The sequence below is a fragment of the Cavia porcellus genome, unplaced genomic scaffold (genome assembly GCF_034190915.1).
Source record: "Cavia porcellus strain 051 isolate PalLab524CR breed Dunkin Hartley unplaced genomic scaffold, mCavPor4.1 scaffold_8, whole genome shotgun sequence".
NCBI classification, from domain to species: Eukaryota; Metazoa; Chordata; class Mammalia; order Rodentia; family Caviidae; genus Cavia; species Cavia porcellus.
The window spans coordinates 78,945,634-78,958,897 of record NW_026947491.1 but is presented as its reverse complement, the minus strand read 5'-3'; the positions used below and the strand labels follow the sequence as shown (position 1 = coordinate 78,958,897).

At 36.4% G+C, this 13,264-nt stretch overlaps 1 protein-coding gene across 6 annotated transcripts in view; it reads left to right on the top strand.

Annotated features, from left to right (window-relative positions):
* The window catches only part of Kitlg (KIT ligand), a 76,180-nt gene extending 64,532 nt beyond the window's left edge, over nt 1–11,648 (top strand). For 4 of the 6 annotated variants that reach the window (XM_063255279.1, XM_013159350.3, XM_013159348.2 and 1 more), the window contains 3 exons: nt 395–462; nt 1,237–1,313; nt 7,274–11,648. In XM_063255279.1, coding sequence (XP_063111349.1) covers nt 395–462; nt 1,237–1,276 — 108 coding nt within the window. In that variant the 3' untranslated portion in view covers nt 1,277–1,313; nt 7,274–11,648. Of the gene's footprint in view, nt 1–394; nt 463–1,236; nt 1,430–2,280; nt 2,407–7,273 lie in introns of all 6 variants that reach the window. The other 2 variants (XM_063255277.1, XM_063255278.1) reach the window with 2 other exon arrangements.
* The last annotated feature ends 1,616 nt before the right edge of the window (nt 11,649–13,264 follow it).

Here is a 13,264-nt window from a genome sequence, read left to right as displayed (position 1 = left end):
CTGATGTGCTTAAAAGTCAAATATAAATGCCACTTGGGTTACTGCTATTTTGAATTTCTGCTCTTTTGTTCTCTTCATATTGAAGCTTGTCTAAAATTTTAAAATGGGGCAAAGCATCATGAGCTTTTAGAACTGTCTTTTGAACTTGATTACTATTTAAATAAGGCAGTTTCTTTTTTATTCTTTCAACCTCAAGGCCCTGTAAATGTTGAGTTAGTAACACATGCAGTTTTTATCGTTTCCATCCCAAAAGGATTTTTCACACACTGGAAGAAATGTCATTGGAGCTACTACAGGAAAGATAAAAAGTGAGGGCCACATGCTTTAGAACATTGGAGCAGTCGTACACTGATACTTTTACAAGGTATATCATTGTGGGTTTTTTTCTTCCCAGAAGAAACAACCAAATCTTACAAGAGCAGGTGAAAATATACAGATTAATGAAGAAGATAATGAGATAAGGTATTTTACTTTGCTAACTATGTGGTTAAGCAAGCCTGACATTGTTACTTCTCTTACTATGTATGTTTGTTTGCATGATGCTAAGAAGTTAAATTTCATGATGCAGCTTCCAACCACTGTGTCTCAAATCTTTTCCATGTTTCTAATTCTTTCATGGTCTCTTCGATATTGCTTTTTTTCCCCCTGTAGTAGTGTGAATTGAACCCAGGGCTTTTGCACATTCTCAGTTCTTTTTAAATTTTTTAAAATTTTGAGTTAAGGTCTCTCAAAATTATACAGGGTGGGCTGGAATTTGTGACACTTCTGCCTCAGCTCCCATAGTGCTGAGATTGCAGGTGTGTGTCACCACACCTGGCACTGCCTATAGAGTGCCTTTGCATTTTCGTGTCTGAGGAAACATTAACTCTGCTTATAATTTTTAACATGTTTCTTTATCTCATATTATGCCTATGTGTGTATTGGTTTTTATATATAAATATTAGATGCATATAAGCATTTTTGGTATGTGTAAGAGAGGGGGCAGGGAAGAGAGAGAGAGAGAGAGAGAGAGAGAGAGAGAGAGAGAGGTTTTTAACCTCTTGAGAAGACTGTGCTGAGAAAATCATCGTTCTTTATAGCGACGCTTATGAAGGTGAAGTTTCCCACCCAATTCTCAACCTTTTGCTACTGCATTTTCCAGAAAGGAAAATCATTTTATAAGGCGTAAGTCACGGTGTACTTCAGGATCTCTGTCTGAAAGCAAGCACTGTAAACATTTTTCTTGTTGTTTTTCAGTATGTTGCAAGAAAAAGAGAGAGAGTTTCAAGAAGTGTAATTGTGGCTTGTATCAACACTGTTACCTTCGTACATTGGTAAGAGTTTAGAATTCAAACTGACATATTTAACAAGAACCAGAGGCCAGAATTTGGAAACCAGCTTTGTTATTATATCTTCTCGCAAGCAGATGTCAGAATGTTAAGCAAAGTAGGTGTGTAATGAATTGTGCATATCTCCTTTATTGTATGGTCTCAAGTGTTGAAAGGTAAACAGTGTTAGCCCTGATAAGTGAATTCATCTTGTATGGGAATTACACAAAATTTAACAATAGGTTGTTTTCTTAAGATATTTTTTGAAGGAAGAAAATAAACTAGACAAAGACTAAATTAGATAAAAATAGAGCAAATTAGGACTAAAATAAAAGATTAACAAAAATAAAACCAATGCTTTTCAGGGGTGACCACTGTAACAGGACAATAGCCCTTTGCTAGATGCTAAAATAGAAGCACACACACACACACACACACACACACACACACACGTTTCCCTGCCAATTTAAGATAAAGCAGAAAAGTCAAAATATTTTATAATCAAAAAAATAAAAATGTCAAGCCAAAGTGGCACCTGCCACGTGACTAGTAATAAGTGTGGCGAATCACAGCCCAGAAACTAAGATGCCCTGACTTAAATCTGGGGCAGGTATCAGCTGTGATTGTAGGGTTTGGAGAAGGGAGAGTAAAAGCAGGCCCCAGTGACTGATGCGCTTGCCTCCTCTCCTCTCCCCCTTCCTGATCCCATGCTGCAGACGCAGTTGAAGAAGCGCCCAGCATCGCGTTAGCCTGATCCAGCGTGGGCCTCTGCTCTCCCTCATCCTCACTAATGCCCTTAGTGCTCCATGACTCGTGCACACGTTTTCCCACAGTGGCGCAGGGTCCCTCAGTTCCTCCTCACGCTCCCCGTGTCAGAGGATCACGTAGTCTCCTGGGTTCCTGCTGGTGTGGTTTGTGGTGAGCTCCTCTCTCGTGCTGGTCCCTGTCCTTCCTGATTTTGTTTCTGTCCCAGATTCAGAAATGTATCTCCAGATTGAATCTTCCTCAAGGAAATTGGGTCATGGCCTTCTGCTTCCGCTAGGAGCCAAATTTTGTCATTGAAAAGGTCATTTTCAACAGCCTGACATAACATGATATAGTAAGTTCACAGCACATGTCTCTGACACTTTAATCCTGTTCCTCCACATGCTCCCTTATTTTTAGGGTTCGCCATACACCTACTTGATTGATGGTTGTTTCCAAAGCATGAATAGCACTCTCTATGGCTGCCATGCTGCATTTCTCTCCAGGCTCACTTTTTCTGTTCCAGCAATTTCCCAGGTCTTAAATCATCAGTTTTTCTAGAAACCCCTTTCTGTGCCCTGTAACCTCAATCTAAACTCCACTGTGTCTTTAACTGTTGTTTCAGTACCTTTCCATTAGACCCTCGCACTAAATGATTAATTCTCGGAAGTTCAGCCAGTGTCCTGTGTTGTTTGACTTTGAATTGCATTGCTGGGATTGTTTTAACACAGGGATTTTCAGTCATGTGGTTTTAATTGGGGTGTTTCTGCTGTGGCTTTTGGAGAGTGGATTCTGATGGGAAAACTCAGGCCACTTGTTTAAGAAGAGAAAAGGCATTTTAAAGCAACCACCATCAAACAATTCTGTGTATTTCTGGTAGTCAGATAGCGTGCAAGGACCAGAGCTGGATCTGTCTGCTTCACGCTGGGTCCCAAGCACCTTACTTGATGTTTGTGCCGTGCAGGCCACTTGGTGAATGTCTGGTGGATGAATGAGACCACAATGAAAGTTGAACTGAGTGGTAAGGGAGATTGTTCTTCTGATGTCAGGCTGATCTCCATCTTGTGTCTTTATGTTGGAGTCAGTGGAACAAGATGAGCACGGACAGGAGAATTATAGAAAGTCAAACGGGAAGTCTAATGTTATTTATTTAATTTCCTTGAAAGTACAAAATATCATTCATGAGTAAAACGAAAGAAATTAGACAAGTAAAAGAAGCCCAGAACTGTCTGAAAGAAACTCATCACATTTACAGAGTCGGTGTTAAATGAATGGTGGATGAATGAAGTCCATGACTGGTCCTCTGTCATCAAGTACCTTCTCCATTATCTCTGAAATTCCCTCCCAAGGCTTAGTTCAGATACCATCACCTCCAAAACCGTGATTGCACTTGTACCTAAGCATATCTCTATTTGTGGCCCTCTGAGTACATTTCAAATGACTCTTACATTACTTATTTAGACAGACATTTTGTGTCTTTTGATTTGAGCAACTATTTCCAAGATGATATTATGTAATCTATTAACAGGTGATTTCTTACTGTTATGTTTTTTTTTTGTAGTTCTGTATTATGTGTAACCTTACACTGCTTTGTTTTGTTTTTGTGTTTTTCTCTTTTTCCTCTTAAATTAAAAAAAAAACCATAAACTGTTACTTGTTTCTGTATTTTAGAACTCCACTTTATTCTTTATGCATATATATGATGCAAAATATTTGTTGGCTAAATGCATAAAGAATTCAGTAATCTGAGAATAAAAATTTTTGGAGATAAAAATACAAATGCTCATGAACATGTGTGTAAGTGAGTACTATTTCAAATTTTTTATTGTAATCATAGTCTTAGTGAAGGAAAAAAGAAGTGAATGACTCAGATTTGTTGCCAAGAGTTCTCCCCAAATACAGAAATTTTACCAACTAAAATAAAATAATTCAAGTTAAATATTGGAACACTAGAATAGAAAACATATAAAATTTTTAATTCTCCAAAAGAAATAATCTGTAATTTGAGCAAAAATATGAGGAAGGACTGAATTTTAAATATAAGAAAGAACATTAATTAAATAATGAACCAGAAACAAGAATTTTGCTTCTAAGAAACAAGTATGCTAAAGCTGTGTTTATTTGATATCAGATACAAAAAATTATATAAAAAGTTAAAAATCTACTTTGTTACCTAGCTGATACCAGCTATCCATGTGTGGCAACCTGTATTTATCATGTTTTGGGCTGTATTTAGCACAACATAAATAATAGAAATAAAACAGAGATAAGCTACATTAGAAATTAATGTTGTATGAGAACATTTTGTATAGTATGGGAAAATTTTGCTCTTTATTTTTCCTATAGATGTGATTCCATCAAACTCTTGTATGTACATTTGTGGACAGAACCTAACTATATCTTCAAATTACTTTGAGCCTACAAAAGAAAATGAGACTAGTATTTTTAAAGTGAACTATAAATCTGTAAAGCTCAAAATGCAAAAAGAAATAGTTTTAGTGAAAATTCAGTATAGATCAAAGTTGGTGCTATCGTACGTGACTGTATAACATATGCGCTGAACACAACTCAAGAATTTGGGATGGATGGCATCCCTTATAACTGTGCCATGCACACCCCTATGAAATTGCTTTATTTAAAGGAATAGGGAACCCCCTTGACACAGAAGGGCATTTTTTCATAAGCATTGGAAGTGGCACTTATGCTGAGCTAGATCTTGCATTTTGTTAAGGTTTTATTACAATGAGAAAGGATTAATTTAGAGGTGGCAGATAGCATGAGCCAAGTCATGAAGGCCCCAAACTACAAACTGTGTTCAAGAGTCAGTTTGTATCATTGGACTCTGGTGGAAATCAAGCAGAAAGGGTAGAAGCACTTGGGGCTGGAAACTACAGATCTGGAATTTGAGGATCATCCAAAAAGACTCTTATTCAAGGCTCTGCAGGAGAGATGACCTGGTCATAAAAAAGGCCCAGTCTTGTTGACAGTAAATAGCATGTCTTTGTAGCTTATATTCAGTAATTTCTTGATTAATTCATCTTAGTAAGTGTATAAAGCTATTCTTTTTATAGTTAGGCTTGTAGGGTGATTGATAAAAGAAACACAAGCTAAGCTTTTCCTGTAGTTCTGAGCCAAGACCAGAAGAAAATAGATTTTAGAATTGAAAAGGGAAAAAGCTCAAATCAAACTTGGATCTTGAAGGTACAGGGCTTGAGAATGGCAGGTTACCAATTGCCAAGATCTCTGACTCTTTTTCAGATATTATCTAAAACTTTCTGGAGCTTTGGAGATTGTGCCTCTGTGCTTTCTTTCTGTGCCATATCGCGAAACAGGAGATTACAAAGGATTAGACCTGGGTTCAAGCCTTGCCTGTGCCTTTTAACTGGTTGTAGGACTCTGGATGAGCTAGTTAATATCTTCTACCCATAGTTCTTTTGTACACAGACATGTACCATATAACAATAGTTTGTCCAAGATATGCCACACATATGACATGGGGCAACCATCCTGTAAGCTCTTTCCCTAAGAGCAGCAGGCACACCCCTAGGTTTGTGTTAGTGCACTCTGAGATGTTCACACAGCTACACGGTGCCTAAGAGCTCATTTCTCAGTTCCCCATCATTAAGCAGCACCCTGCTTATTTCATGAAGCTGTTGTAAAAATTCAAGGTATCATTACAAAATGATAGTTTTGTAGTTTTGTTCTATGGGAAAAACAGTGGTGTCTTCAAGTTTATTTTGTTTGCTAAGCAACCCAGAGACAAAAATAAAAATAGATTTCCAATCTTGCCTCTCGATAAGCAAGTCAAATTATTCCTACCTTTTGAAAATATCCTTTAGCTTTTTGTGATTCCTTTTTTTTTGCCCTTTAGTCATGATTTATTTTAATAATATTTTCCATACATTTTAATTTCTGAAGCTTTTTTCTGATGTTTTTAAATTTTTCTTTCCAGATTTAATTCTGATTTTCTAAATAAAGAGCTCTTAGTTTCTAAAGTTCTCTGTTTGGCAAACTGTTGTATTGTACAGATTTTAATGTATGACATTTAAAGAGCCTGAGAAAATACAATTCTTACTATCTGTAGTACTATTCTTACTGTTTAGGCTACTAGCCTTTATAAATATCCTGCAGAATGACCCCAATATTTTGAAACCAGTGATTTATGATTTTAGGATTGACAAACAAGGACAAAAGTAAGGAAGGAGAATGAAGAGAAGAAAGAGGGATGTAAAATATACATTTATTTGGGAATATCCTGAAGATATTATCTGTAATTTTAAGAAAACAGATAAAGAAGTACAGATATCATACTTGAGAACTTGAGAAATCCAAAGGAAGCTCAGTGGTTTAATACCAACACTGAAGAAGTAAAAAACAGCAAGACTTTATTTCCCCAAGTATAGTTTACTACCAAAGGAAACTGTACTTGGGGCTTAGTACAGTTTCTGAGGCCAGAGGAGAGTCCCCAAGGGCTTAGTCCAAATGCAGCGCTGGGTTTCTGTTTTTCTTTTGAATGGAAATATTGAATAAGCTCTTGCTGCTGCTGTTTCCTCCGTAGAGCAGTGGTTGCTAGCAGCCAAAGAGGCATCCAGGATATTAGAGCTGCTTGTTAGCTAGGAGGCTGCTCCTAGCTGGTGGTCCTTGACAGCTTCTCTGCCTGAGGCAGGGACTCCATCTGTGTCCACTTCTCCACTCTCCAGACACTACCTGGACTTTCACACCTTCTCTGCCTCATCAAATGCTCACTCCCTCTTTAAATTCTTGCTAGAGAAACTCTGGGTTAAATAGCTTGATAACCCTCTTATCACAAACTGAAATAACTGGTTATGGGTTTGGAGGTGTGAAAGACACAGGATATTCTTTCATTCATTTTTAGAAATAGTAGTAAGTACATACTGGTCCTCATATGCCAAGCACCGTTTCATGTTGAGGTCATCAGTTAAAAAAAGATGATAAATTCCCTTGTCCTTGTGCACTTTACCTCCTAAGGGAAGAACATAGACAGTGGACAGTGAGATCATTTCAGATAACATCAAGTGTTCCCAGGGATGGTCAGCCAAGAAAATAATGAGCCCAGTGCTTCTAAGCCAAGTTCAAAACACAGTTTAATTCTATTAGTCTGTCTGGGGGCTTCTACAAGTATTCAGTTACTGAAAATGAGAAGAAGGCAAAAAGAAAACATGCCATAACCTCTCCTTGTTTTTGTGTTCTTTCTTCTCTAGGCTGGTAACAGTTCATGTTTGCTTCATAAATGAAGCAGCTTAAACCAATTCCTATTCTGTCTGAAGTGACAGACCTCATCTTATCTGTGCTTGCTACCCATGACTATATGGATGATTCAGAACTTGGAACAGAGTGTTTTACTGTGAAACTGGCACTGAATTAATCATCTATAAAGAAGAACTTGTATGGAGCAGGACTCTATTTTAAGGACCAGAGGGTCTCGTGGTCTCATTCAGAACTTGCAAGTGATGACGGGAGAGAAAGCTTGTGTCTCAGTTTGCACGCACCATTCGCCTGGCTCCAGAAATGTCTCAAGTGCTGAAAAACCACACGGCTTTACTCTTCAGTCACAGTCTGCAGCCTGTAGTTACCCAGGTTCTGCAAGCAGGTTTTCAGCCTGGCTAGTGGGGGGAACAACTTTTCTCAAAGGAATCTAGAAAAAAAAATATGAAAAGAAAAACTCAGTAGTGTCAGCCACTGTGGAGTGTGGAAAGCAGTGGGAACTGAGTGCTGGGAGCAGGCACGTCAGCTTTGTACTTGGCCAATTGATGAGAGCAGTCTGACTTTGATCCCTTCCTGACATAGACCAGGCACACGCATATCCCACTAGAGAAATGGACGTGAGTGACTGGTTCTGTCTATGCAGGCGAGTCAGTACTGAATTAGAACAGTGACGCCTTGGCTTAGGGAAGCCTTTCCCCAAGAGTCATCAGAGTCATCGCAGGAAGGAGCTGCGAACCGTGACCAGCAGCATGTGCCGAGGAGGACATTTGGCATCCCTGGCAAAGTCAGCCTTTTGCTTTGGCTACTTTAGTGTGTATAAATTGTGTTTGCAAATTATATTATGACATGTTTATACTCTAAAACTATTGCAGAGTTATGTAGACGGATGTGGGGGAAAATTCTGAATGTATGATGGTCCTATTTTCAATTTTTACCATGGAAGAAAGTAAGAATAAATTATGATGTTTAGTATCCAAGGTTAGAGAATCACACCCCATGCAAATATGGGTGTTGAAAACTAGGTTACTTTTACAATAATGCAAGGAAACGGGAAACCTTAGTTATTTATAATCACCATTATCTGTTTAAAGGAACAATTTATTTAAAATCAGGCATCCTATGTTTATTAGGTATGAAATAAAAATAAAAGAGAGCTTCATGTAATTATGCATGTCAGTTTGCTATTTAAAGTATGTGACAGCATTTGTCATATCAAGAGTGCATTTGGCCAGAATTTCCAAGATGGACATTGTGCTTTTAAAATAAAATTTGTAGGACACTATGTTAATTCCCCTTGCCAATTTTTTAATAGTCAAAAGAATATCTTAATAAGGTCAAATAGTGATTTTTCTATTGTTTTATTTTGTTGAAAGTTCTTTTAACATATGAACAAATACCTAAAGGAACCCAAAGCCTCTCAATCCAATTATCTTTGTAATAACATTATCGCCATGTACTATAACCTTAAGATGACCGTTTTTAATGTTGTTATACAAAAGGGCATGAAAAACTAAATGTTAGCTTTCCTTTGATTTCAAATATCCAAGAATTTCTCATACAGTTGGATTTTAGCTCATATTCCGAACTAATTCACATACAGTTTATTTTGTGGCCTTTGCTCTTTCTTATACCAAAGAGCTTCGATGATTTCTATGCTTTCTTTCTTCTGTAAAGTGCTGTGCTTCCTCCAGCATGAGTCATTTCTCGAGGAATCAAGGCAAGTTCACTGGGAAGCTGCATTAACTTTTGAGGCCCTCAGCTATCCAATGGTACAACTGGTTAGTTATATTAAGGATCAGTTTAATTGCCGAAAGGACCTATCCATGTGCGTGTATGGCAGATTGTTTTGAGGAAAATAGGCATAAGTTAACATGACTTATATATGTTGGTAATGTACAGGGTGAGAAGACTGATTGTCTCAGGCTAGTGGTTTGGTTATTTATCCAGTGATTTTAGTCTGTTTGGGTATATGAAAATGCTGTTTTCTGAGACTGAGGGTATAAAAAACACAAAGTGTGTTTCTCAAAGCTAGTAGTTTGGGTTTAGCACTCAAGAAAATGGTCTTAATTAATAGAGTTAAGTGACAAATTTAGCAGGCTATGAAATCTGTCATGGAAAGGGAGGAGAGATGTGTCCTGCCTATTAAATATATTGGTTCATTGACAGTTACATAATTGGCAATTTTTAAATCACTAAAATTCAGTAAAGTACATGAATAATAGAAAAGCGCTGAACATTATTTGGGATGCTAGCTGCTTGGGAGTTTAATTATGTCATATCTGCTTTGGAATAAAAATATACATATATCTTTGCTTATTTGAGCCCATGTGTTCTGAATACCCTTTTGCATAGTTTGTGGAAAACTCACAAGTGAGATAATAAACCATGAAATAGCCTTTTAAATTGGTGCCGTGTATCTGATGGTTGTCTTTTACAGTGTTTCAAAATTGCCTTGTAATTAGGATGGTCTCAAAAGTTTGTAGATTGTAAATTATACTGAGAGCTTTGTACGTTTTCGCTCAAGACCAAGTCTATAGCAAAACTGACTCTGTGATAAATGGGGCCTGCCCGTAATACTGAATATTCCTGGATGACGTGTAATAATGCAATGTGCTTGCCACACTGCCACTTTTAATGAGTCAGAGACAAATTGATTTTTTAATACAGTACTAGACTAAGTAGCCTATCCTCTTAATAAAGGATTGCATATGTGAAAAATGGAAATATGAGAAAGCATGTGTTGACAATGAAGTATTCACTTTTAGCAAGAATAAAACACATTTTACTTGGAGAAACTTTGCAGCAAATTTTATCACTCTCATTCAACTGAAGTTATAAATGAACAGAAAAATCATTTTGAAATCACGACTGTTTCCTAAAGGGTTTCTACAGCTAGGTTTAGGTGTCAGCATTTGTTTCTAATATGGGGCATTGAACTATTCCAGATCTGTTCTCTTTTAAGAAATAATTCTTCAAAAAAACAGTTTGGCATAGTGAGAATTGATGTTGGGAAAACTGTCGGAAGCTCTACTTTGCCGTTAAGTAATGTGGCAAACCACCTCTCCTCTAGGAGTCTCGATTTTTTAATTTATCCGTGTGATGAATTTGGAGGTCACTTCTTGGAGTGAGCCTTTTCTGCTGTGTGACTGACAGTCAGATTAAAATGCAGTACAGCAGAAACTGTCCCATACAAAATACCCAACTCTGCTCTCTGTGTATAAACATTTTGACCATAAAAATTTTTCTCGTCTTTGTTTCAGATGTAAATAGGGTCCATTAGGAAACAAGAAATTCATTTGCAAGTAGGGTAAATTAGATAACCATGTACACAACAGATGGCTTTTACTTTGTTTAAATAAACATTTTGGATCACCTCCGAAGAAAGAAAATTAGTAGTATATTTTAGCTGGGGAGGTACACTTCAAGATGTGTGTAATATTTGGAAATGCACCAAATTAAACATTTGACTGTTCTCATTTTATTGAAAGCTAAGAGCAGAAGATAATAAGATGCTCGTACAGCTTTTGAATGCCAAAAGATATTTTAAAACCATTTCATAAAAGGATAATCCATAAAATAAATTTTAAAATTGGAAACTGGGACAAGAATTTTAAAGGAAGCCAGCTTATGTTTGAACTGGTATTATTTTGAATTTTGCTTTAAAACACAACCATTCAAGTGAAAATTCAGTCACCTAATTAATGGTTTTGCTGCCTTCCATTAAGTAGTCTTTTTAAATGCCTTTGAAAAGATAAAATAATAGTACTTTTATTTCATCACAAGGTGTTGTTTTAAAAATAATCTATATTAAAATGTATATTTATGACCCTAAAATGTTTGCTAAGCATTTAATGTATAATTGTCATCTCCTGACTACATTCTTATAATGTTCATAAAGATATAACTAAGATGAGATGTGTTTAAACTAAAAACCATGGCATTTTCTTTTACTTGATTTTTGAGATGCAACACTAAATATAATTTTCCAAACAAAACAGCCATTTCTCCTGTATTCTAAGCATTAATGTGTGATTAATGTGTCCACTTGCCACTGTTTTTTTTTTTAAATCAATGGACTTGAGAAGTATTCAGACAGTTAGATGGATGCACAGATATATTGCTAGTTCAGTCATAGATCAGAGTTTGCATATTGTAATGTAAGTGTATGTCAACACTATTCTAAATAGTTTCATCATGACTGACGTTTAAATAAAAAGTTGTAAAAATGTGATGTGTATGTGTATATACTGTATGTGTACTTTTTAAAATAGGTATATGTCCTGACCCTTTTTATACACGTTTGAATTTGAAATTACATTATATAAACATATACTTTATTGTTCTAAATAAAGAATTTTATGCACTCATAAACTTGCCCTGTCATTTGATCTCCTAAAGTTATCATACATGTTCACAACCTGGATGTGCATTTGTTAATTTACACTTGTTAAGCAAAAATCAATTTTTCCATGGAAAGTTTTGTTATTTATCTACATTTTGGAGAAACAAAAAATGCAAAGAGACAAGTAATTATTTTAATTCAATGTTTACTGGCATTAAAATAAGGTACTGTACTCAAGGATGTTAAAGGTGAATTAACACATTTTCTTCTCTTAGAGTTTTAGTTGGAAATTTAATGGCAAAAAAGATGCAAAAATCACTATAATGTATTATAAAATCACACTAAAGTAGTTCCTATACCCAAAACTGAGGTCAAGTTATGCATTTAGGAGATGCAGGAAAACACAGATACAGAATGAGGAGGCTCATGGAGAAGCTCCTGTGTGGGCTAAGACTTAACAAAGATGAGGCATTTTGGATCAAATGAGAATTACATGCACTCTGAATAGCATTTTCCAAAGCAATAAGTTGTAATTATTGCTCACCTTATTTCTTCAAATCAAACATATCAGCATATAGTGCATAGAGATACACAGAAAGCTAAGTAAGACCAGACTTTTGGATGCCACACTTAGAAATGCAGACACTATTCCTAAGACCCACAAGAGTGCCTTGATTCTGAGTAAAAGAAATGGAGAGACTCAAGGGTTATCTAGTTTAGGCAGAAAATAATTTTCTAACAAGCCCTGGATTGTCTGTGCCCGTTGGGACCACCTGCCCCAGCCTTATTGCATTCCTGCAACACTTCTTGTCAGAGTTGCTTGTGGGTTCTCCTTCTTGAGTGTCTCTGCTCTGCAAACTTCCACCAACATAAACACAAACGACTGTGACAGCCTCAGATATGATCATATTCCCCACTTTAGTCTTTTTACAGACACTTCGTGTGTTATGTATAATAACATGGAGAAGTCAGATGATATTTTTCTCTGATTAAAGTGTAGGTGACTGGTCATTGTTTTCCGGATATAATCTAAACTCAGTATGGCATTTTGTGTTTTAGATTGCTAATTGTCTTTCCCTTTAAGCCATCAGTAACATGAAGGTTGGGCCCCTGAATACTTCTACCACTGCATTCCTTAAATTTAGTGCAAATAACAATTCATGGAATTGAACCAAAACAAGCTGACTAAGTAACTATCATTTGTTTCACTGCATAATACTATCTTTTAAAGCTTTTTATTATGGACAATTTGAAATATATACAAAGCCAAAGAGGACAGTATGATGAACTATGCAACCACAACCCTTCTTCAATCTTACTTGCCTCTGAATAATCATATATATAAAGTCACTATCTATACCACTTACCTATTCTTTCATATTATTTTCAGGCATAATAAGTAATGAGAAACATGTCTGTACATGTACCACATGCATAATGTTCCTAATGTTTTATGTTAATGATCGGTTGAGTCAGGAACCCATTGGTAGACAGAGCTGACTATATTCACATTTTAATTACCTCACACTGCACACTGAGAAGGGTATTAGAGCAGTGGTAAAGTAGATATAAAATTTCCCATCATTAATGTTAGTGACCACCCAGAGGCATCACTGCTAACTCTACCTTGTTAACTTCAAGAATT